Genomic DNA, 27,513 nt, shown 5'->3' with positions numbered 1-27,513 from the left:
ATCCTCGGTGAGAGTTACCCCTCGATGAAGATAAACTACCTTACATGTACAAAACCTTTTAAATTAGGGCTCCAAATTAAAAATTTATATTCACTTCTTCTCCGTCTCCTCCGTATGCAGTCCTCTACCGCTCGGCTCGCCATCAGAGGGCTCCCGTGGGGGTCACCCTGCTCCTCCCATGCTGGGCTTCTAGGGCAATGCGGCCGCTCCACTTGCCGGCGAAGGGCTCGAGCAAGGGCACCCCGGTGGAGGGTACTGTAATATCCCAGGTAATGGGGGTTACAAAAATAGAGGAAACAGATGTGTGCATTGCATTCATGCATAGAAAATCTGGGGAATTTTCGCGCTTTAAAGTAAAACAGTCACAGTGAATCGAAGTTTCACTTGACCTTGGTGGAATTGAAGTAGCTCATCAAGTCAAGCGCTATAAACCTCAATGTGACTTTGTTAAAACATTGTTTTGGGTAGAGATGATTTGATCTAAGGGGTTAGATCAAATGGAATTAAAATCAACACAACAACACCGGAATCAATGATCAATTGCTTGATCTCATAACAGATCATAATAAGGTAATCCTTGTCATAACATATGAACACCAATTCAATTGCATACCAAGTAACAATAAAATGGAGAAACCATTCTTCACTTATCTTTTTCATGACTTTAACTAATCCATGATCCTACCATAAACTTCATGGTATTCATTCTATTTCATTCTTGGAAGCAAGACAAGGAGATAAACTCTAGAAATATATATTCCTCTCTACTACATATTAATATACATCAACTTCTAGGGAACCTAACCTTAGGTTATCATTGAAGTCCTTCCCAAATGAGAGAGAGACCATTCATACTAATCCCAGCTTTACCTAATTAAGAATCAAGGATAAACTTTGAACTAAAGTATTAGGTAAACCATTTCATCTTGGAGTGGTGAGATAACCAAGATAGCCAAGTGGGGTTTAGACTAAATACCTATTGAGATCTTGTGAGTACACCATAAACCCTAGAATAATCCATTCCTATATAAGAGAGCTCAAGATCTGGTGTTACACTCAAGATAGTTGAGGCAGCACCTGGATTTGAGGGAGAGGACTATTCTTATAACCGTAAGATCATATCATCATTGATGAGTAGAACCCTAACATAATATCTCGGGCATTCTCCTGGGATATAAACTTTAGAGGCAATCCTAGTAGTCCCATTCAAGAAGGTAAATTAGAAGTACTATACCCTAGTTGATCAAGACAATGCTTGATAATGGAACCGAGAAACCTAATTAATGAGAGATACCTTAGGAAGCCAAACCTTGATCATTATTAATTAAGTGATGATCATAAACCCTAAGAACTTGAGGTAGAGATATTAAGAACAAGTTGATCATGCCTAATCCATGATCATGCTCTTGTGGTATGTGAGAATAAGTTAAACCCTAATAGGATAAGTAGATATCATTCACCACATCAAATCATAGGGAGGTAACTAGTAAGCAACCCTAGGCTTATATCCCCACCTTAACTTGTGAATCACTTGGTGATCATAAGTACAATTCTACCACATTTACATTCCACTTATCCTTCACTTCGAACCACAAGAAACCCTTAGAGTAAAACTCTATACTTTATATGGTAAGAAACTATTCATTCATATGACCAAAGTTAACTATAAAAAGAACTATAATCAATATAGTTACTTCAATGATAAATTGAGATTAATAATAGAAGTTAATTGGTGGAAGATAAAACCAATTCTCAAATCCTTAGTAATTTGGGAAGCACATTAGATATGAAGCAAGCCACCACCTTATCATGGTTGGGGAAAATTAAACCCTAGCACATGCAATATGGAGACACCCCATCTCTATAACCTAGAATTAAATCTCAAGCCTAGTAAAGTATCACTTGGGTGATCACCACTATAAACCTAATTCACAATTGAGTTCCAAACCATTTGTCAATAAATAAATATAATTAGAATCCTAGAATTTCTCATTAGTTAAACTATATGATTAAACCCATGGTGGTGATCAACTACTTATCTTAATAACCAAGACCAAACCATAATGAGAGTAATATCTACTCTAATAATTCTGGATGTTATTAAAAATATAACACCACTGCTAACCTTGAAATTGGGCTAGCATCAACCCTATAAAACCTTAATAAATAGGTGTTCACATAAATTCATGTGTAAGTGACCAACAATCTCAAATGTGAGATCAAGTCCTTAAATTTTAGCACATGAAATCATGCCATTTAGCCACTTATTTAATAGGACTCCATAAACAAGCCTTACTTGGTGATTTGTCTCTTACAAAGTGAAACTCAATAATACTCTACATATCATCAACTAAGAACAATGTCATTTGGAAACTACTTTGAGTCCTTCCAAGATGATATTCAAATTCTTGTTATGTGGGCACTTAATTCAATGCCATATAGTATTTAAAATTGCAATAATGCTCACATATATGTTTGTTCAACAACAATGGAGTAATACATTTATCCTTTTCTTATTCCTAGTGAAATACAACCTATAAAATACATGCATGGTATAAAAATAAATTAAGTTTGAATTAAAAACAGAATGTAAAATAGAAAAAGAAAACAGAAAAGAAAAATAGAAAGGAAAAGAGAAGTGAAGCTGACCTGGACCTTACCTGGTCGCCACAGCCCACCAGCAGCCCAGCTGCCAAGCCCAGCACTGGCCCAGACCACAGCCCAGGAGCGACCCAACCTACCGATTCACAGGAGGGAGCCTCGTCTTCTTCCTCCTGCGCATGGACGACACGGCGATGGCGTACCACACTTCGCCGGCCACCTCCTCATCGAGGATAAGGGCGGGCGGACGCCAAGGACCAACCCTGGGGTGCCCATAATCTCTCACGCGTCCACCGCATCCAAAACTGCCAAGATTCGTGCCCAGAAGTAACATTGAACACGCTGTGCATCCCGGCCAGTCGTCGCCGTCGTGCCGACGTTGCCGACCTCCCCGTGAGCTATAAAACCACCTGGAGGAGCGCCGTTAAATGCTTGATCTTTGACACCTCACCACAATATCTCTCAGGCCCTCAATCTCTCTCACTCTTCTTCTAACACCGGGTCGCCGAGCGGACACTTCTCCGGCTAGCCGCCGATTCAAGCCACCCCGGAGACCGAGGCTTAGGTCCAAGCAGATGCGCCTCGACTCGTAGAGCCTCCGGGAGGAAGCACGCATCCAGGGAGCTTGGAGGAGTACGACTTCGGCGTTCCCTTTCGCCCGGGTTCGCCGGAAAACTGGAGCTCGCCGTCTTCTCCGATCACAATCGAGGTCGCCGACCATCCAGGAAGCCTTCTGGTGAGCAGACGCATCGATTGAGCCCTTATTCGCTTCCTATGACGCATCCTAGCTTCATTTAGACGCTTGACCGGAGCCCGCCGCCGCAGATGGTGGTCGCCGGCGATGTTCCGGTGCTCGTTTTGGAAAACCAACACCACCATCGTACTCACCACGTCGAGGGGAGTCGATTAGTGCTAGCCGCGCGTCCAGGGGAGCCAAAAATCGACGGCGCCGCCGCACGCAGACACGCCGGCGTTTAACCGCCGGTGGGTCAAACGCCCTGGTCAATTTTGACCGGTCGCTGCTTGCGTGGCAGTCCACGTGGCATAGGTCCCACTAGTCAGTGGGTGCAGTTAAGTCTGGCTCTGCATGCTTAGCATTTCCCATTTATTTAAAATACCGTAAAATATCTCGAAACTTCACAATTATCTAGAAAATTCATATTTACTCGTAAAAAATACAAATGAGGTATTAAAATGTTCATAAAAATAAACTCTATCCAATAAAAATATAAAATGAAATTTTTATTTTTAATAAAAATTTAATTGTTTAATACTTGTATTTAAACATTTTCTTGTATTCTAAATTCAATTAAAGTTCAATAATTAGTAAAAATTTCATAAAATAAATAAAAACCAGTAAGTAAATAAGGAAAACAATAAAATTAATTTTCCTTTACTATTAACTTATTAAATCCTTATTCGGAGGATTTAAAACCCTAAATAATAATTACCTTAATTATTAATTGTTTAAAAATAATAAAATACCAAATTCAATATTATTTTTATTTCCAAGTTACTAATAACTTCAACTTTAAAATGAAGTTGTTAATCGTAGAACTATATGGTAGATAGCAAACCCTAATTCCATATGGAATGATATTACAACCCAATCATTTCATGTGAAACCCAAAACCCTAATTCAACTAGAAACCCTAGTTCCATCAAGAATAAAATTATAACCCATAATGTTATGTGGGATACTAAAACCCTAATATCATTTAGAACCCTAGCTCCACTACTTCAAATAAACCCTAGATTGTTTCCAAACTTAAACCCCAAGATAATATGTGATCATGTTACCCCAATAGTAGTCATAGAACCATAATTAGCAATTAAATATTTGACATGTTCACATGAAATGTATGAGCCCTTTTATCAATAATTTAGTATTCTAGGCATGTATCCCTATCCAATCTAAATGATCAAATTAGGATCAACCAAGCCTAAAACCTAGTTTCTAATGCCAAAACCATCATCCTTATTCATCCATGCTTAGCATCACACCATTGTGATGAACTACAATAGCAACCATGCCAATATGATGCATCCTATTCCATACACACTAAACCCTATTAGTGTGAGATAATTATTAAACATCCTATTTAGGAAACCACCATTCTTTACTTAGTGAAACCAATAATAAAACCTAGAAAACCTCAACCCTAATTGATATACTTCTTATTCCTTAAGAAGTATGTTCTTCAAAAGTTATTCTTTGGAAGTAAATAAAGAATCATCACCAACCCTGCTTATAAGGACCTATAAACCCTAGCCAGCTATCACTAGCAAGATAAACCAACCTTAATATCAACCATGTATAATGAATTGCTCTGGATGCCTAGGCTTAACTCAACCTTACCAACCCAAGGTGTAGATGAATCCAACTAGGTTGTGATCCAATTACCACTTACTCCATAAGCCAATTACAAACATAGTAAACCATAGAACTCCACAACCTTAATTATCATACTTGTTCTTTATTAAGAACATGTTCTTCAAAAGTTATTCTTTTGAAATATATGATAATTAACCATGCCATGTAGTGCTAAAACCAACCACTATTCATTACATGTTAGGATTATACCCAATGTTATAGTTGTGTGCTATTAATATTATTGTTATGATATATTACAGCCTCTGTTTATGATACCATGTAATCACACCTTAATAAGAACCTTGTTTGTAAATCACTCTAAAAGTGCAACACACCCTGAATCAATCATTACAACTCACTAATCCTAAATCATCGGGGTTAGGTCACGCTTAGAGCGATTGCATCTCATTCCTATGCATTATTGCATCATTGCCAATCTTTTAAACGTCGTCCTTACCGGACGATGATGCTATTTCAGAATTTGGAGTTATTACGCATCGAAGACCTTGTCTCGCATAATCTTGCAGCCAAGAAAGGCAAGTTCATCACTTGCTCATGTCATTTGAGTATTTTTATCAAATTACTTGCAAAGTATTATGGTTATCACTATTGCACAAAAATCAAAACCACTACTTTCATAACTATGAATATGACTATGTGGTGGGCAATGGAACCATGGATTGTGATGATATGGTGGAGGTTCCATTGCACGGGCTTATATCCATCTAGGATTAAACAACAAATGTCGCCAGTGATTCTTGTGCCGTAATATCCGTGTTAACCATAAGATCCGGAGTGGGACGGAGTAGTCAAAAGTGTTTCCACCTCTCGTTCATCAACGGATGCGCTTTACCGTAGACACTTGTATCCGTCGGTGGCAAGCGGTGGGCTGGGAAGCCTTAAGTCCCCACGGCATAGTCCGTAGACACTTGTCGCTCGAAGTGCAAGCGTGGGCTGGGGAAGCCTAAAGTCCCCACGGTATTGCGGTCTATGATGGGTTGCAGCTACCGGCGAAGGAGTTTGGTTAACGAGTCCCAAACTGTTGTCGTGGTCGGGGTCCATCCTTAAGTGGTATAAGAGGACCGACGAGGACCCAGGGTCGGGGTATGCAACAAAGGGTGGGTGTTCGAGGTAGCGGAGGAACATGATTGGCTAGACCTTATACCGGGCCTCACACCAAAGGAAGTGTGGACGAGAACTAGACTCGGTTGGCACCAAGGTTAAGATCTCTTATGGGTAAAGCAACACACCTCTCGCAGAGTGTAAAGAACCGTGACTCGTCACTCCTCGTTCCGGATATGGAACTGCGAACGCGGCCGGAAAGGAGCTCCATGAAGTTCTAGTAAACCGGTGAAGGCCGACGGACATAGTTCTTCTCGAATAAAAGCAACCTTTTGAAGAAATGATTATGAAAACCTGCATTGGTATTAGACTTCCTGGTCTAATGCCGTAGCTAGTGCATTAAACACCTCTTTCCTATAATGAACTTGTTGAGTACGCTCGTACTCATCCCACTCTTAAATCCCCGCTTAGATATGGAGGCATTGAAGGAGGATCTACAAGTGCAACTCAAAGACCGAGGAAATCAACAACTACTTCAAGGGACATGAACCCGTCGGAGGAGACAAACACCACATCCAACAAGAAGACAACCTAGATTAGCAATAGAAGGAACTAGCTTCCTAAACTTAGCTCCTATTTAGCTAGAATCTATTCATAGCCTCTATAGCTAGGTAAATACTCTACAAATAGAGTTCGTGATAGGATTAGACTACGAGTCGTTCTTTTGGAGTTTATTTGCAGACTTACCTCATTGTAAAGTAGGAGGCTATGCTCGATCTTATGTAATAGAGTCGAGTTGTAATTCTATAGACATGCCTTGGACCCGCATATGTTTCGTTGTACCACTCGAGCGATGTAATACTAGTGGAACGGTGTTTCATTGGTGTTATGTCAGACTTGCATACTACACCATGCAGTGGTATGCCGGGTCACCACAGCTGGTATCAGAGCAAATGCTTTGACCCTAGGATTAAAACCCTTTAAATGAGACCTATAGGATTGGTAGTGTCTATAGGAAGTTGTCCTAAGTAAACCAAATATTCTTATGACTTGAGATGGATATTCACTTGAGAATAATCCTGACACACTCGAGTCAACATTTCTTACCTAACTTACCTAGATAAAGTAAAGTTAGATAGCCAATCCCAAGTAGGTAGAACATCAATAAGTCCTTAACACAATAGATGAGTAGATCACAGTTGGTATACAATACATGGTAGTCCAAAGAGAGGATACAACCATAAGGAAGATATCCTATTGGAAGATGTGTACCAACACATGTTATAGTTGAATAAGAATTACTCAGATCTGTAATAGGAACAATATCAAGTGATGAAGATAATTAAGATATCCTAATAGAAGATGTAGACCCAGACAAGTAATAGGGTAAGTAAAATTTATCTAAACTTGTGAAACAACTGATAGTAAGGGATGAATATAAGTTATACGAGGTAGTATAGACCATGATGAGTCAATCATGGGAAGTAAGGAAGAGTGATAGGAATAAAAACTTGTCTACTTACATGGTAGAGTTGCTAGTCATATATGTTTCACTTGAGAATCATTATGTGATGTAGTAGAACCTCTAAAGTATTTAGGAGGAGTACAATAAGAAGCCAAGTGCTAAACAAGTAGTGCAAGAATTGTATTTCAAAACCATGGGAAGTGTGCCAAGCACATCAGAACCATAGCCTTATGGTACAATAACTTGGAAGTATAGGAGCTATGTTCCAATAGTACTAGAATAGTGATGTTAGAACCAAACATATCATGTGAAGTAGTCCTCAACATAATGGAAGCTAAGTTAGTACTTCTAAAGAAAATTAGGTTAACCTTAACCATCCCAAACCACTTTGTGTCAAGTTTATCTCATTGCAATTGTGCAATTAAGGTAAAGGTTGAGACAAATAGTAGAATCCCATATACTCGTGCTAAGTATCACGATATAAACCTAGCTTATATGGTGTTATATATTACACATCTCAGCCTGATGTTTAGAGATGTCATACTCAACTATTATATTCAGGCTTATGATGGTGTGTACTATACACACAAAGCTGAATCTTCTTGGTTTTTAATGGATTTTCATTGTTTGACTAGATCCATACATGAAGTTAGACTTTGATATGCAAATGCATGTTGCAATATCAAGTTCTTACTTGATACTATAGATCTAGAGGGTAATAGTATTCGTGTGAGGAAGCGACGAATTCGGGAAGATTCCGAAGACAAGATGAAGGTTCATCAGAGAAAGGAAGCAAAGTTGTGGGAAGTAACCACAATACTCTGAAGGAAGTGCCAATCAAAACTCATGCTTTGCCTCAACAGAGGAGTACTTTAGTACGAAAGAAGCATGAAGGTGAGAAATATAATGATTATGGTGAAGCTGAAGCAGATCCATAGTTATTACAGAAGAGGGAATGCATGGGAAATCACTCAGGATACTATATTCATAGTGTCAGTTAGTGGTTTTCTTGCAAAATAAACCCTGACAGAAGGAAGATGACCTATGAAACCGTAACAGATATAAGAAGACTATAGTTGATATCAGAAGACCCCAATTGGTATAGAATCAATACTGCGAGATAAAGTAGAAGATGTCTCGTTCAGTTGATCAGAACCTATAATAGAATTCATTTTTAGATAACAAATAGCCACAATTGGTATCAAGTAGTCCACCATTGGATCATTTGTACCAAGAAGTTGTGAACAAATAAAAGTTTGTCAGCCAAATAACTATGATCTATAATCATTTAGTCAAAGGATTCACATTGGATGTCCACAATTGAGTGGATACACCACAAGGATTCTTCACGAGACCTTAGAAGAATATAAACCATAAGCTACACCCAGACTAATATTCTAACCATCAATCCAATAGTTGGAAGAAAAGGAGTCGAAGAACATAAGTAAACTCTAAGGGGTAGAGTAAGGATTGAGTTGGATGTACAATGACTTAATACTTTGAGCAAAATAGAAGAAGAAGTTCTGAACTAAGAGGAAGTTCGATCTTATTTTCATAAGATTGTTGAACATTACTTTCAGAAGGATGTCAGACCAGAAGTCGAGAATTATACCTCGAGGAAGTAAGAAGTAGACTATAACTTGAGGAAGTGAGTAATATTCACTCAGCAGTTCGATAGCTCAAGTAATCTAAGGTTAATGAAGTTGGATGAAGGAAATACCATAGACCAAATACAGTTCAAAAGGGCCAAAGACCGAAGAAGATTGAACATACCAATACCAAAGACTAATAGAATGATTCCTTTCATGGAACCTAAATAACCCAAAATAGTTATAGGTATCAATTATAAACCATGATTGGATGGACTAAATGAGTCTAATCCATTCTTAGGAAAATAAACAATCAAAACCATTTCCATGGTAAATACCTTACTAAGTACCATTATTGCAGTTTTGGTAGTAAGGAAAAACAAAGACCTATTTTATTAAATAGGAGAATGTTATCCAATTAGTCTTCAAATAAGACTAACAGCACCAGAAGAAGTCTCAATCATTGAATCTTCAATGAGAAAGGAAACAAGCTTATAGAGTTGGAAGAAATCAAAGAATTAAAGTAAGAACCATGGTTCAGAGACAAACCTTAATGGATTCCAGGAAGAATCTGGACAAGGGATATATATTCAATTATATCCAGTAAGATCACCAAGGAGTTCGAGAAAAGTCGTAGTCTGCACAAGTCAGATCCACACTTCGGAAACGTGAGAGAGTTCAAACTTCGAGGACGAAGTTTAGTTTAAGGGGTAGAGACTGTAATATCCCAGGTAATGGGGGTTACAAAAATAGAGGAAACAGATGTGTGCATTGCATTCATGCATAGAAAATCTGGGGAATTTTCGCGCTTTAAAGTAAAACAAGTCACAATGAATCGAAGTTTCACTTGACCTTGGTGGAATTGAAGTAGCTCATCAAGTCAAGCGCTATAAACCTCAATGTGACTTTGTTAAAACATTGTTTTGGGTAGAGATGATTTGATCTAAGGGGTTAGATCAAATGGAATTAAAATCAACACAACAACACTGGAATCAATGATCAATTGCTTGATCTCATAACAGATCATAATAAGGTAATCCTTGTCATAACATATGAACACCAATTCAATTGCATACCAAGTAACAATAAAATGGAGAAACCATTCTTCACTTATCTTTTTCATGACTTTAACTAATCCATGATCCTACCATAAACTTCATGGTATTCATTCTATTTCATTCTTGGAAGCAAGACAAGGAGATAAACTCTAGAAATATATATTCCTCTCTACTACATATTAATATACATCAACTTCTAGGGAACCTAACCTTAGGTTATCATTGAAGTCCTTCCCAAATGAGAGAGAGACCATTCATACTAATCCCAGCTTTACCTAATTAAGAATCAAGGATAAACTTTGAACTAAAGTATTAGGTAAACCATTTCATCTTGGAGTGGTGAGATAACCAAGATAGCCAAGTGGGGTTTAGACTAAATACCTATTGAGATCTTGTGAGTACACCATAAACCCTAGAATAATCCATTCCTATATAAGAGAGCTCAAGATCTGGTGTTACACTCAAGATAGTTGAGGCAGCACCTGGATTTGAGGGAGAGGACTATTCTTATAACCAGAAGATCATATCATCATTGATGAGTAGAACCCTAACATAATATCTCAGGCATTCTCCTGGGATATAAACTTTAGAGGCAATCCTAGTAGTCCCATTCAAGAAGGTAAATTAGAAGTACTATACCCTAGTTGATCAAGACAATGCTTGATAATGGAACTGAGAAACCTAATTAATGAGAGATACCTTAGGAAGCCAAACCTTGATCATTATTAATTAAGTGATGATCATAAACCCTAAGAACTTGAGGTAGAGATATTAAGAACAAGTTGATCATGCCTAATCCATGATCATGCTCTTGTGGTATGTGAGAATAAGTTAAACCCTAATAGGATAAGTAGATATCATTCACCACATCAAATCATAGGGAGGTAACTAGTAAGCAACCCTAGGCTTATATCCCCACCTTAACTTGTGAATCACTTGGTGATCATAAGTACAATTCTACCACATTTACATTCCACTTATCCTTCACTTCAGAACCACAAGAAACCCTTAGAGTAAAACTCTATACTTTATATGGTAAGAAACTATTCATTCATATGACCAAAGTTAACTATAAAAAGAACTATAATCAATATAGTTACTTCAATGATAAATTGAGATTAATAATAGAAGTTAATTGGTGGAAGATAAAACCAATTCTCAAATCCTTAGTAATTTGGGAAGCACATTAGATATGAAGCAAGCCACCACCTTATCATGGTTGGGGAAAATTAAACCCTAGCACATGCAATATGGAGACACCCCATCTCTATAACCTAGAATTAAATCTCAAGCCTAGTAAAGTATCACTTGGGTGATCACCACTATAAACCTAATTCACAATTGAGTTCCAAACCATTTGTCAATAAATAAATATAATTAGAATCCTAGAATTTCTCATTAGTTAAACTATATGATTAAACCCATGGTGGTGATCAACTACTTATCTTAATAACCAAGACCAAACCATAATGAGAGTAATATCTACTCTAATAATTCTGGATGTTATTAAAAATATAACACCACCGCTAACCTTGAAATTGGGCTAGCATCAACCCTATAAAACCTTAATAAATAGGTGTTCACATAAATTCATGTGTAAGTGACCAACAATCTCAAATGTGAGATCAAGTCCTTAAATTTTAGCACATGAAATCATGCCATTTAGCCACTTATTTAATAGGACTCCATAAACAAGCCTTACTTGGTGATTTGTCTCTTACAAAGTGAAACTCAATAATACTCTACATATCATCAACTAAGAACAATGTCATTTGGAAACTACTTTGAGTCCTTCCAAGATGATATTCAAATTCTTGTTATGTGGGCACTTAATTCAATGCCATATAGTATTTAAAATTGCAATAATGCTCACATATATGTTTGTTCAACAACAATGGAGTAATACATTTATCCTTTTCTTATTCCTAGTGAAATACAACCTATAAAATACATGCATGGTATAAAAATAAATTAAGTTTGAATTAAAAACAGAATGTAAAATAGAAAAAGAAAACAGAAAAGAAAAATAGAAAGGAAAAGAGAAGTGAAGCTGACCTGGACCTTACCTGGTCGCCACAGCCCACCAGCAGCCCAGCTGCCAAGCCCAGCACTGGCCCAGACCACAGCCCAGGAGCGACCCAACCTACCGATTCACAGGAGGGAGCCTCGTCTTCTTCCTCCTGCGCATGGACGACACGGCGATGGCGTACCACACTTCGCCGGCCACCTCCTCATCGAGGATAAGGGCGGGCGGACGCCAAGGACCAACCCTGGGGTGCCCATAATCTCTCACGCGTCCACCGCATCCAAAACTGCCAAGATTCGTGCCCAGAAGTAACATTGAACACGCTGTGCATCCCGGCCAGTCGTCGCCGTCGTGCCGACGTTGCCGACCTCCCCGTGAGCTATAAAACCACCTGGAGGAGCGCCGTTAAATGCTTGATCTTTGACACCTCACCACAATATCTCTCAGGCCCTCAATCTCTCTCACTCTTCTTCTAACACCGGGGTCGCTGGCGGACAATTCTCCGGCTAGCCGCCGATTCAAGCCACCCCGGAGACCAGGCTTAGGTCCAGCAGATGCGCCTCGACTCGTAGAGCCTCTGGGAGGAAGCACGCATCCAGGGGAGCTTGGAGGAGTACGAATTTCGGCGTTCCCTTTCGCCTGGGTTCGCCGGAAAACTGGAGCTCGCCGTCTTCTCCGATCACAATCGAGGTCGCCGACCATCCAGGAAGCCTTCTGGTGAGCAGACGCATCGATTGAGCCCTTATTCGCTTCCTATGACGCATCCTAGCTTCATTTAGACGCTTGACCGGAGCCCGCCGCCGCAGATGGTGGTCGCCGGCGATGTTCCGGTGCTCGTTTTGGAAAACCAACACCACCATCGTACTCACCACGTCGAGGGGAGTCGATTAGTGCTAGCCGCGCGTCCAGGGGAGCCAAAAATCGACGCGCGCCGCCGCACGCAGACACGCCGGCGTTTAACCGCCGGTGGGTCAAACGCCCTGGTCAATTTTGACCGGTCGCTGCTTGCGTGGCAGTCCACGTGGCATAGGTCCCACTAGTCAGTGGGTGCAGTTAAGTCTGGCTCGGTACAGTTAGCATTTCCCATTTATTTAAAATACCAGAAAATATCTGAAACTTCACAATTATCTAGAAAATTCATATTTACTCAGAAAAAATACAAATGAGGTATTAAAATGTTCATAAAAATAAACTCTATCCAATAAAAATATAAAATGAAATTTTTATTTTTAATAAAAATTTAATTGTTTAATACTTGTATTTAAACATTTTCTTGTATTCTAAATTCAATTAAAGTTCAATAATTAGTAAAAATTTCATAAAATAAATAAAAACCAGTAAGTAAATAAGGAAAACAATAAAATTAATTTTCCTTTACTATTAACTTATTAAATCCTTATTCGGAGGATTTAAAACACTAAATAATAATTACCTTAATTATTAATTGTTTAAAAATAATAAAATACCAAATTCAATATTATTTTTATTTCCAAGTTACTAATAACTTCAACTTTAAAATGAAGTTGTTAATCGTAGAACTATATGGTAGATAGCAAACCCTAATTCCATATGGAATGATATTACAACCCAGTCATTTCATGTGAAACCCAAAACCCTAATTCAACTAGAAACTAGTTCCATCAAGAATAAAATTATAACCCATAATGTTATGTGGGATACTAAAACCCTAATATCATTTAGAACCCTAGCTCCACTACTTCAAATAAACCCTAGATTGTTTCCAAACTTAAACCCCAAGATAATATGTGATCATGTTACCCCAATAGTAGTCATAGAACCATAATTAGCAATTAAATATTTGACATGTTCACATGAAATGTATGAGCCCTTTTATCAATAATTTAGTATTCTAGGCATGTATCCCTATCCAATCTAAATGATCAAATTAGGATCAACCAAGCCTAAAACCTAGTTTCTAATGCCAAAACCATCATCCTTATTCATCCATGCTTAGCATCACACCATTGTGATGAACTACAATAGCAACCATGCCAATATGATGCATCCTATTCCATACACACTAAACCCTATTAGTGTGAGATAATTATTAAACATCCTATTTAGGAAACCACCATTCTTTACTTAGTGAAACCAATAATAAAACCTAGAAAACCTCAACCCTAATTGATATACTTCTTATTCCTTAAGAAGTATGTTCTTCAAAAGTTATTCTTTGGAAGTAAATAAAGAATCATCACCAACCCTGCTTATAAGGACCTATAAACCCTAGCCAGCTATCACTAGCAAGATAAACCAACCTTAATATCAACCATGTATAATGAATTGCTCTGGATGCCTAGGCTTAACTCAACCTTACCAACCCAAGGTGTAGATGAATCCAACTAGGTTGTGATCCAATTACCACTTACTCCAGAAGCCAATTACAAACATAGTAAACCATAGAACTCCACAACCTTAATTATCATACTTGTTCTTTATTAAGAACATGTTCTTCAAAAGTTATTCTTTTGAAATATATGATAATTAACCATGCCATGTAGTGCTAAAACCAACCACTATTCATTACATGTTAGGATTATACCCAATGTTATAGTTGTGTGCTATTAATATTATTGTTATGATATATTACAGCCTCTGTTTATGATACCATGTAATCACACCTTAATAAGAACCTTGTTTGTAAATCACTCTAAAAGTGCAACACACCCCGAATCAATCATTACAACTCACTAATCCTAAATCATCGGGGTTAGGTCACGCTTAGAGCGATTGCATCTCATTCCTATGCATTATTGCATCATTGCCAATCTTTTAAACGTCGTCCTTACTGGACGATGATGCTATTTCAGAATTTGGAGTTATTACGCATCGAAGACCTTGTCTGCATAATCTTGCAGCCAAGAAAGGCAAGTTCATCACTTGCTCATGTCATTTGAGTATTTTTATCAAATTACTTGCAAAGTATTATGGTTATCACTATTGCACAAAAATCAAAACCACTACTTTCATAACTATGAATATGACTATGTGGTGGGCAATGGAACCATGGATTGTGATGATATGGTGGAGGTTCCATTGCACGGGCTTATATCCATCTAGGATTAAACAACAAATGTCGCCAAGTGATTCTTGTGCCGTAATATCCGTGTTAACCATAAGATCCGGAGTGGGACGGAGTAGTCAAAAGTGTTTCCACCTCTCGTTCATCAACGGATGCGCTTTACCGTAGACACTTGTATCCGTCGGGGCAAGCGGTGGGCTGGGGAAGCCTTAAGTCCCCACGGCATAGTCCGTAGACACTTGTCGCTCGAAGTGCAAGCGGTGGGCTGGGGAAGCCTAAAGTCCCCACGGTATTGCGGTCTATGATGGGTTGCGACTACTGGCGAAGGAGTTTGGTTAACGAGTCCCAAACTGTTGTCGTGGTCGGGGTCCATCCTTAAGTGGTATAAGAGGACCGACGAGGACCCGGGGTCGGGGTATGCAACAAAGGGTGGGTGTTCGAGGTAGCGGAGGAACATGATTGGCTAGACCTTATACCGGGCCTCACACCAAAGGAAGTGTGGACGAGAACTAGACTCGGTTGGCACCAAGGTTAAGATCTCTTATGGGTAAAGCAACACACCTCTCGCGAGTGTAAAGAACCGTGACTCGTCACTCCTCGTTCCGGGATATGGAACTGCGAACGCGGCCGGAAAGGAGCTCCATGAAGTTCTAGTAAACCGGTGAAGGCTGACGGACATAGTTCTTCTGAATAAAAGCAACCTTTTGAAGAAATGATTATGAAAACCTGCATTGGTATTAGACTTCCTGGTCTAATGCTGTAGCTAGTGCATTAAACACCTCTTTCCTATAATGAACTTGTTGAGTACGCTCGTACTCATCCCACTCTTAAATCCCCTGCTTAGATATGGAGGCATTGAAGGAGGATCTACAGTGCAACTCAAAGACCGAGGAAATCAACAACTACTTCAAGGGACATGAACCTGTCAGAGGAGACAAACACCACATCCAACAAGAAGACAACCTAGATTAGCAATAGAAGGAACTAGCTTCCTAAACTTAGCTCCTATTTAGCTAGAATCTATTCATAGCCTCTATAGCTAGGTAAATACTCTACAAATAGAGTTCGTGATAGGATTAGACTACGAGTCGTTCTTTTGGAGTTTATTTGCAGACTTACCTCATTGTAAAGTAGGAGGCTATGCTGATCTTATGTAATAGAGTCAGAGTTGTAATTCTATAGACATGCCTTGGACCCGCATATGTTTCTGTTGTACCACTCTGAGCGATGTAATACTAGTGGAACGGTGTTTCATTGGTGTTATGTCAGACTTGCATACTACACCATGCAGTGGTATGCCGGGTCACCACAGGTACCAGAGCGGGGGAGCAAGGAGCCTTCGGAGCACTGAAGCTCCTCCGCTAACCTTGTCGCTGTCGCCCTGAGCCTCCTGCTCCTGTTCCAATGCGGAGGAGCCACCATTCGCCTCAGACACTGGAACAGGAGCAGGAGACTCAGGGCTCCTCTTTTCCTCTTCTTTCTCCTACCTTCGCTTCAGCTTGCACTGCGGCCTCTTACCAAAGCAGAGTTGCAACCGTTTTGGACAGAGATATTCGTTGTATGCCTGCTTAGCGCCGGGCATGATCGCGAGGGCAGGAAGATTGATCCTCATCAATGCCATGATCACCGCTAGACCTATCCATCAATTACTCATCGAAAGACGCCCCTACGTGGCTGCTTGAGGAGGTTACCAAATAGCTGAGAGCCTTTCTCTAGGCTAGGAAAAAGGAAATTCATGGAGGACAATGCCTTGTAGCATGGGAAAGCATTTGTAAGCCTATTTGCTTTGGTGGGCTTTTCATCAAGGACTTGAGCCTGCAAGGCCTTGATCTCATAGCTAGATGGGAATGGCTAAAGCGCACTGAACCGTACTGAACCAAACATACCGTGGAAGGGGTTGAGTTTGATGAAAGAAGACAAGGTCAGCGAGGTTTTTCAGAGTGGTGTGAGTTTTGCCAGCGGCGATGAAAGAGCATCAAGTTCTGGGGAGATAGTTTGTTACATGGCCGTACAGTGGGAGAGGTTGCACATGTGGTTGTCGTTTCCGTCACCACGAGATAAAATAATAGCATGCTAGCCTCTCAAGTTGAGGTTTGCTCGCACTGTAGCCAGCTTTGGGAGGCGTTGGAAGGGATGGAGAGAGACGTTAACATATCGGATCAGTTCATCTCGAAGGGCTCCAGGACGGGTGTGTACACGGTGAAACGCACCTACATGTTGTTATGCCAAGGAATGATGATTGACGATATGCATAAGTTGGTTTGGAAATCCTTTGCACCATTTAAATGCAAGATTTTCATCTGGTGGCACTGAGATACATGCTTTGGACGGCGGAGAGGAGATTTAGGCACGATTTGGAGGAGCACAAGGAATCCTGCTACACTTTCCTGCAGGAGGAGGACAAGGTGGATCACATCTTGATTCAGCGCCCGTATGCGAGAGTTGTGTGGCTGGGATGTCTCCAAATGGCAATGCTTGAGATTCAAGAACCTACTTCAGACACAACTTGGAGAAATGGTGGATCTTGGACAGAGGGCAAGTGCATAAGAGGGATAGAAGGAGGTTCGATATGCTGGTGATCCTAGTGTCTTGGACCCTATGGAAACAGAGGAACACTAGAACGTTCGGGAACACCCGTCTTCAGTTGAACACCGAGCAGATCATCGACATCGTTAGGTAGCTAGAGTAGGAGGGAGGCAAGTTGTGTCACGCGAGTAGTCTTAGGTGTGAGTGGGGGAGTTCGGCAGCAGTGGCTTCTTGTAAAATACTTTTCTATCTTCAATGAAGTTATGATGCGCCTTTGGTGCACTCTCGAAAAAAAGTAGCTAACAATAGGTAATAAGGAAATCAATACAACAGTGTTGATGATTAAACAATGCGATGATAACAAGTTGTTTATCATAAACTTTGAGTAATAGCTCAAACCAAAATGTGGCAAGGATGCTGAGGTTGTGGATTATGGTTACTGAATTACCTTAAAGTCAACATAGGTTCTATGATCAGTGTTGTCAAATCTCAAGCATTTTAAAGATGTGTTGTGATTGGTTTGCGGCGGTTTTCACCGTTGCGTGTTTGCGGAAGATGGTGGGAGATCTAGCCGCTTGAAGGGCGGGGTGGCACTGGTTCCGGATCCGGCGTTGAAGAAGCTTAGAGGGCTCCTCCGGCCAATGTTCCTTATCGGGCTAGACCCAATCTACTTGCTGGTGGCTATCGTGGCTCGTCAACGCCTCATGGCTAGGGGCTTCTTCAACGCCAAAGAGTGGGTGCTCTTCTTCTCTGGTGGCGGCGAATGACCCATGTGTGCTTGGTAATTGAGGCGATAGCAGTTTGCCTAGGTACACCATCTTTCTTGTGTTTTGTTGCAATACAAGTAATGGAGTTGTATTAAAAAGGAGAGAGAAAACAAAAAACTCTGGTCCTGTCCCACGGCAGAAAGGAACGGATATCACTTGATCACCCTCGCCGCTCCTTTTTCCCCGCCACCACCACCTCCTCCCTTCGACTCACCTCTCTTCCCGCCGCCTCTCGCCGGTAGTGATCTCTTCACCCTCTCCTACCCCGTCCCTCCAAGGCTCAAACCTCCCCTAGATCTGGATCCAAGATCGCGGGCAATGCCAATGCGCTCCCATCGCATCGGCAGGGTGTCCCGGATTCTTCCGCCCTCGGCTAACTGACCCTTAATCCGCAATCGACCCCGCTGCGCTGCGCCAGGGAAGTTGGTCGATCCTTCTGCATTGGGGAGCAGAGGAGCCGGGGGTGGCGCCGACGAGGAGGCCCCGGTGCCGCCGAAGCCGTCGCAGCAGAGATATCGGCCCGTGGAGCCGCACGACAGCGCTGTCGTCCAGATGGAGTCCATGGAGTCCGGCGACACCTCCACGGCGCCCAGGTCATCTTTTGCATTTCGCTCCTTCATATGCATATGCATGCAGGGGAGGGGCACCACCCGACCAGTGCGTGGATCATCTATATTTTTTTCTGCGGGTGCGGGGATCAGCGGTATTGTACTATTGTAGATATGATTTTTCTAGGGCGTTTGATTAGTTTCTCAAAGGGATTTGGTGGGATCATCCTCCTGTTGTAAGGTGCCATGATGGAGCTCTGTTCTGCTACTGCTGAGAGTGGAGCATTGTGCGATTTTAGAGTGCATATCGTCCAATCTTGTAGGTATTATGAGTGTTAACCAGGGGCGGAGCCAGGATTTAGGTATAGGGAGGGGCGAGGCAACGGCAGAGACAAAAAAAAAAGTTCGGTGTTCATATGAATTACACGAGTTTCTTTTTCTTAAATAATCTCTTGATTAGCCCTTAAACCACTATTTACGCCTAATGCATAAGTTTACTACTCCCTCTTACGGATGGAGGAAGTATCGAAATATTTATTTATGGATTATAGATAAAAATAATGTTGAAATTTTTACTAGCCTTGAACGGCAAATTGTTGCTGATCTGCCAAGCTACTCGATTGAGCGCTGAAAGAAAACTAGAACACTATTTATCAGCGTTACCTCCAGATTCAAGTGTTGGATGAGTACGACCTTGGAGGTAGAGGATGGTGCGGCAGTTGGCATGTACAGCATCGCTCGACTCTATGCCCTGTTCTCATAGCGGCTGACGCTCCGTGTAGTCTACGAGCGGCGGTAAGCTCCATGGCAGATTGGCAGATCGACCGGAAAAAATCAGATCTATTTTATCGATGAAGATGATTAGATTTTTTTTAGAGGAGCTGCTGGAACACGATTAGTAGATGGGCATCCACAGCTCGGCCTCGGCAAAGAAAGAGGAAGTCCCGGAGAATTAATCAAGCACCAAACGGATGGACTAATTGGCCTGCATGCTGGGTTTCGCTGTGTTGCATGGGCCTTAAGTACTGATGGTGCGATTATCTGCGTCAATTAGCATGTTTAGAGTACTCTTTCTGTACTAATATGTAGACTGAATCATTAGGGGGGCGAACCCATGTGGGGGGGGGGGGTCTGAACCCTGCTCGCCCCAGCCCCCTCCCTCCGCCCCTGGTGTTAACTGTTAACTAAGTTGCACGGTGGTGTTGAGATTTTTTTTCATCAACCACAAAAGTGTTGCACATAGCACGAGCTTAGAACGACTACTTTGAATGGTGATACAAATGTTTCTAGTCTAGAAATAATTATATGTAGCTTTTAATAGAAATGGTAATCTTGTTGCAGTAGTCATGTCAGCCATTATCTGGCCTCCTTTCGACGTAACAAAGTAATTTAAATCTAAACAAATTTACTTGTTATTAGGAACAGACCTGATGTTATGAATTTTCATTTAATGTGTTGTTTGGTTAACAAATAACAGTTCATACTTGAACTCATTTTAGTTTCTATTCATAGTTGATGTGGTGTGAAATATTGTCCTCATAAATTGGTCTATCGTAGGCCTGAAGTTTTGATTGAGGAGCATACTGTTGGTACATTGGTTTGGAACCCAATGGATTGGTAGTATCCCTTTTGAAAGTAGCGCCTATTCCCCAGCATTGCAAGTTTGCATCTGCCATAGCTACTGGTTTCCTGCTACCTGAATTATCTGGTTGTGAATTCTCATTGGGTTTCTTGATCGGAAGTGCTAACACTAGCATATAACTATTCATGTTATAGGCGCATTAAACCTGCTAGGAACAGAAGTATGGATCCAAAAACGCAAGTGACTTCTTCAAATGGTCCATCTAGTGCACCTCACAGTGATTCAAAGCTTGAGCTCTTTGGTTTTGACTCGCTGGTCAATATTTTGGGGCTTAAAAGGTATCATCGGTTGTCACTTGTTGCATGGATTTTCTACATTTTAATCAGATCTTCAGGTTTTGCATACACATGTGTTGATTGCACATTAAACATCTGATGTTTAAGGAATTCGTTAGAAACCTATAAATTTATTTTTTGTTGTGCACATAGCTGAAGCTATGTCATACATCTGAGTGAATCTGAACAGTATGACAGGAGAACCAGCTCAGGTACCTGCTAGTCCTACAGATAGCGAGAATGTGGGTATTACAATCGGACGCCCAAAGGTTTGTTTCACTATCAGAGTATCCATAGTTCCAAGCTTGCTAGTTCAAGGCCAATTTCTAATTTAATCGTACTTGCATTTCATTTATCTTCTATTTTCTAGTTCAGCTTATTCTAGTTTGTTATTGCCCTTGGTCCTTTTGATTAATTTTACTTTAATTGGTTTATTTATTCTGTAAAGCATTAATATACTTTACTTGGTTATTTTTGCAAAGGAGCCTTGTTGGTTACACTCATTTTTTTGCTATGCAGGAAACTGACCCTAAACTTGGTACAATGATGGGTGTCTTTGTTCCATGCTTGCAGAACATCTTGGGAATAATATATTATATTCGTTTCACATGGTAAACTCTTGCACATCGTTGCAGAACTCCCTGCAGTCTTACAACTAAACAATAACTGAACATGTGGGTTGCTGCGGATTGAAATTCATATATTCTGTGTATGTCTAAGATAGCTTTGAATTTTATGGAGTAATGGTTAGTCTTTGAAATCTCCGCTGTAGTCCGAGGGGATGTCCTTGTTCATTTGGTGCTCATGTAGTAGTAGGTGATAAATGTGATCCTCTGACACTTCGTCTGAGTCTGTTTCTCACTGAAGTAAGATATAAAGATTGCACATATGTTGAATGTTAAGTGCAACAACCTTTCATTTCTCTTTCTTGTAGGATTGTCGGTATGGGAGGCGTATGGCAGTCCCTTGTTTTATGTGCATTTTGTGGCGCATGCACATTTTTAACTGGATTATCGTTGAGCGCGATTGCGACAAATGGGGCAATGAAGGTATGTTTAATATCAGTAGTAGGTGACAGATCCTTGCGTAAGTCTCTATATTCTCATCTCTAAATGAATTCCTTTTTTCGTCTTTTGCATTGTTTGTCGAACACGATAGAGAGGCAAACATGTCACCATTCAGTAGTTACTAGATAGTAAAATATTTTTCAGTAATTTGAATTTTGTAACTTTAAAATTTAGGAGAATGGATTTATATTTTCATAACCTCTGAGGCCCATCTGCTATTTGAGAACACGACGTAGACTGACTTAGACTTTCTATATTGACTTGTAAATTATTTTTAGATCAACAAGGTAGATTTCATTTGTAAGAGATTGCCTGGTTTGCATCTCATTTTTCTGAATTACATGCTGGAACACTAAGTACTTTTTTTTCGAATTTTAGAACACTAAGTACTCATGTAAGTTTCTTCTTATTCCAGGGTGGTGGGCCATACTATTTGATTGGCCGCGCACTAGGTCCAGAAGTTGGAGTTAGCATTGGATTGTGTTTCTTCCTGGGAAATGCAGTTGCTGGAGCTATGTAAGTCTGCATTAGAACATGCCAATTACCTGGCAGTCCCCTACATAAGATTAATTTTTCTTGAAGCTTTCGTTTGGCCAAATATTTTGATGTATTGTGTACCAGGCTACTACATCTACGTGGCCTGGAATGCTAGTTCTCTTTTTGCTACTGCACTTATATACTTATATATACAGTGAGTGGAATATTGGTAGAATAGCTAGTAAAATATCCGTGTTATCTTTGAATCTTAGCAATATTGCAGTTTCGGGTTGAGACTTTTAATGCTGGTATGTAATCTCATGAAAAAACATGAGGAGAGCACAAAGTTCTATGTAGGACCAAAAGAGGAAATAACAGAGAATATTACAGAAGAGAAAATGCCTTCTGTTGCTAGTGCAGTTCTGCTTATTGAGACTGACAGTGTTGCAATTCCTATTTGCAGGTATGTGCTGGGAGCTGTAGAAACCTTTTTGGATGCCGTTCCTTCTGCTGGATTTTTTCAAGGTGCTGTGTTACTGTGAGCTCCAGGCAGTGCAGTTGTTATTGGTCTGTTTCTGAAGGTCCTTTATGCATATCAAATGATTTGCGCATTTTCGTTAGGAACACCATACACCTGTAGTCTTCTTCCCATTGCTGCAATAGTGCATGCCACAATTTATCCATACGAATACATATTCTGTGAATAGATGTTCTTATAGAAGTAGTTCATACCAAATCCAAACATAACGTACCCAATGCTTATTTGATACTACCTCCATTCCGACAAATAAGTCTTATAAGTTTATTTAAAAGTCAAAGCTTACTAAGTTTGACCAATTGTAAAAAATATAAACATCTACAACATGAAACAAATATATTATGAAAATAGATTTAATGGTGAATCTACTAATATTGATTTGGTATCGTAAATGTTTGATTTTTTTATAACATTGGTCAACGATAGAGGGATTTGACATTGGACTAAATTTATACGCTTTATTCTTTGGAACCGAGGGAGTACAATAACTCTCTCACTTTTTTCGGAATGGGAATTTTCCAAATGATTTTATTTTTAGCGCTATGCATTTTTTCTTCTATAGAAGTTTCGAGGCATTGTCCTTGCTTATTTGTATTAACACATGTAGTGATTTTTAAAAGCAGAGAAGGTAACAATGATCGATAATACAGTAAACGGGGGCAGTGCAACAACTATATCAACACCCAGCTTGCATGACCTCCAGATCTATGGTGTCATTGTGACCATACTGTTATGTTTTATTGTGTTTGGTGGTGTCAAAATTATCAACAAGGTCGCCCCTGCTTTCTTAATGCCAGTCCTCTTCTCAATACTCTGCATTTACATTGGTGTTTTCAGTGCTCCAAGTCCCAACTCTTCAAGTAAGTAGCTCTTTGCTTATGATTTTTTTATTTCTTTACTTTCTGCTAAATCATTGTTGTTTTTTGCCTACCTAGAGGGAATTACTGGGTTGAGTATGACTACACTCCGTGACAACTGGAGTGCAGACTACCAACGTACAAACAATGCTGGAGTTCCTGATCCAAATGGCTCTATATATTGGGATTTTAAGTGCGTCTTTTTTACTGCTATTTTTTACTTAAGCTTCTTCCACTTTGTGATGTATAAATATTCTAAAATGTATATCCGCTTACTGAATACTACCTCCGTCCCATAATATAAGATGTTATTACAATCAATATATGTTGTAATGACAATTTATATTACAGGATGAAGAGAGTATTTTTTTGATTTAATGTGCACTTGCTAACTGTTTTCAGTTTATCTTTCAGCGCATTGTTAGGTCTCTTTTTCCCAGCTGTTACAGGAATCATGGCTGGTTCTAACCGCTCTGCTTCACTTAAAGACACACAACGTTCCATTCCAATTGGAACATTAAATGCTACCCTTTTAACTACTGCGATGTATGTACTGTCTGTGTTTCTTTTCGGAGCCTTGGCTACAAGAGAAGAGCTTCTAACTGACAGGTCTGAGCTTTCTTGTCATCATATCATCAACCTTCTGATTTCTGAATGTTTGGTCATATGTTAGCTACGCTGTGACACCATGGGGCATTATTAGAGTATCTCCGGCATGGGATTTAAGAGAGGTTGATATCTCCACAAGCTTAAGCTTCACATATAAGGGTTAAATCGAGTGCAAGCGCGTTAGCATTGAAAGTTGGCATGAGCTAAGTACATGAGCACCACTGTATATACTGAAAGACATTCAGGACTTGTGCTCCCCCGCATAGCGATCAGTTGGTTCAACGAGTGTGGCTAAATGGGTGGAATTATGACCCTTCCCATACACGTATTGACGCTCAAGGTGACCATGACACGTGCACGCCTGAGGTAATTACATACAGATAATTGCCCTGGCAGAAGCATTGATTCAAAACAAATGTATTTAAATGCATGAAGCTCATGTCAAACATAGAAGGCTAAGGCCATCAGCAGTGCTGATGCTTGAAGGGGTCTCTGAAGTCGAAAACTGGTTTTTGCCATATAGGACAAGCGAGATGCTAATACAGGGAATTGCTGCTTATTAGGTTTTAATACTTGGCTAGTACTTCACATATGTAATTACCTCCTGAAGCACATCCATGGGATGATCAAATCATGAGTGTTTATCTATATATATGGTGGATAAGATGAGGTGCCTGGCAACTGAGGCCTTAGATAGAATGCTTGCTGATATGGCAATATACTCTTTCCCTCTTCTAAGCACCTCACGCCTTGAATATGCCTTTAGGATTTACATGCCCTGTTGTTTCAGCTACTTGTGACATTGTAATTTGCTATTCTACATTTTATGATAATTGGACATCTTGGATTTCTGTAAATTGCAAAAAAAAATTCTCTGTGTGGTCAGCTCACAGATTTCCTAACGCAGGCTCCTAACAGCTACAGTCGCTTGGCCTGCTCCCGCAGTAATTTACATTGGTATTATCCTGTCCACTTTAGGTGCAGCTCTACAGAGTCTAACAGGGGCTCCAAGGCTACTTGTAGCAATTGCGAATGATGACATCCTTCCCGTTCTTAATTATTTTAAAGCCTATGAAGGATCCGAGCCACACTTGGCAACTCTGTTTACAAGCTTCATCTGTATTGGTTGTGTTGTGATTGGGAACTTAGATCTGATTACACCCACTATCACTATGTTTTTCCTTCTGTGCTATGCTGGTGTGAACCTTTCCTGCTTTCTGCTGGACCTCCTGGATGCTCCAAGTTGGCGTCCTCGATGGAAGCTTCACCATTGGAGCCTTTCTCTCATCGGTGCATTGCTTTGCATTGGTATGCTTCCCCAATTTTATATTTCTATTTATGACCGCATGTTACAATATGTATACAGAAATAGACATTGTTAGTTTTTAACAGTCAATTTATGCAAAATGCTTACTGAACACTTTTGTGGTCATGTGATGTCAGCTACCTTTTCAACTACATGCATCACAACACTTATCTACCTTGTACTTCTGTTTTTCACTATAACTGAAACTTTGCATCCTTAGGTTGTACTATTGAATATATTACAAAGGTGAAGCCCATTAACAGATGATTTCCCTTTCTTAATTTACAGTTATCATGTTTATGATCTCTTGGGCTTTTACTGTGGTCTCTCTTGCCCTTGCAAGCCTCATCTACTACTATGTCAGCTTAAAAGGAAAGGCTGGAGACTGGGGAGATGGATTTAAGAGTGCCTACTTTCAACTGGCTCTGCGAAGTCTTCGTTCGTTGGGAGGTACCATTCTTATTATACATAAAAAAAAATTAGCATTGCCTACGAACACATGAAGCACCATGCTTTATAATTCGGAGAATTTTTGTTGCAGCAAATCAAGTTCATCCAAAAAACTGGTACCCTATTCCTCTCATATTCTGCCGCCCTTGGGGCAGGCTTCCAGAAGATGTCCCATGCCATCCAAAGCTTGCAGATTTCGCTAATTTCATGAAGAAAAAGGGACGTGGCATGTCGATATTTGTTTCTATAATTGATGGGGACTATCATGAATCTGCTGAGGATGCAAAGACAGCCTGCCGACAACTAAGTGCTTATATCGACTATAAGCGGTGTGAGGGTGTTGCTGAGATTATCGTAGCACCCTCAGTGTCTCATGGTTTTCGCAGCATTGTTCAGACCATGGGCCTGGGAAACTTGAAGCCAAACATTGTTGTGATGCGTTACCCTGAAATCTGGCGTCATGAGAATCTGACACAAATACCGTCTACATTTGTCAGCATTATAAACGATTGCATTACTGCCAACAAGGCTGTTGTCACTGTGAAGGGACTTGATGAGTGGCCTAACGAGTACCAGCGACAGTACGGGACCATTGACTTATACTGGATCGTGAGAGACGGTGGATTAATGCTTCTGCTGTCTCAGCTCCTACTGACCAAGGACAGTTTTGAGAGCTGTAAGATTCAGGTCTTCTGCATAGCTGAAGAGGACACAGAAGCCGAGGAGCTAAAGGCCGATGTCAAAAAGTTCTTGTACGATCTGAGGATGCAAGCTGAGGTTATCGTTGTTACTATGAGATCATTCGAAGCACATGCAGATGGTTCCAGGAAGGATGACCCTCAAGAGGCCTATACAAGTGCACAACAAAGAATCGGAGTATACCTTTCTGAGATGAAGGAGGCTGCGCAAAGAGAATCGCGACCCTTGATGGAGGGTGGCAAGCAAGTCGTGGTTAATGAACAGAAGGTGGACAAGTTCCTCAACACGATGCTAAAGCTGAATGCAACTATCCTTAAACATTCAAGGATGGCCGCTGTGGTCCTGGTGAGTCTCCCAGCGCCGCCGCTGAACCAGCCAGCCTACTGCTACATGGAATACATGGATCTGCTTGTCGAGAACGTGCCACGCATGTTGATAGTTAGGGGATACAGAAGAGATGTCGTCACACTTTTCACATGATCAGTTACATGTCTGGAGATTATAGGTATTACAGAAGAGGGAGCCGTGGATCTT

General features: G+C 40.4%; 1 protein-coding gene across 1 annotated transcript; it reads left to right on the top strand.

The window, feature by feature from the left end:
- The first annotated feature begins 197 nt into the window (after positions 1-197).
- On the top strand, positions 198-27,459 carry LOC124673333 (cation-chloride cotransporter 2-like). Its single transcript, XM_047209430.1, has 14 exons — positions 198-252; positions 18,930-19,104; positions 20,836-20,979; positions 21,167-21,245; positions 21,496-21,587; positions 21,911-22,025; positions 22,438-22,559; positions 22,984-23,045; positions 23,682-23,918; positions 23,994-24,108; positions 24,330-24,524; positions 25,432-25,832; positions 26,119-26,280; positions 26,372-27,459. Exons 1-14 carry the CDS (start codon positions 198-200, stop codon positions 27,457-27,459), a joined length of 3,042 nt encoding a protein of 1,013 aa, XP_047065386.1.
- The last annotated feature ends 54 nt before the right edge of the window (positions 27,460-27,513 follow it).

The sequence above is a fragment of the Lolium rigidum genome, chromosome 7 (genome assembly GCF_022539505.1).
Source record: "Lolium rigidum isolate FL_2022 chromosome 7, APGP_CSIRO_Lrig_0.1, whole genome shotgun sequence".
NCBI classification, from domain to species: Eukaryota; Viridiplantae; Streptophyta; class Magnoliopsida; order Poales; family Poaceae; genus Lolium; species Lolium rigidum.
Note: the sequence above shows the minus strand (reverse complement) of the source record. Positions and strands in the feature narration are given on the sequence as shown.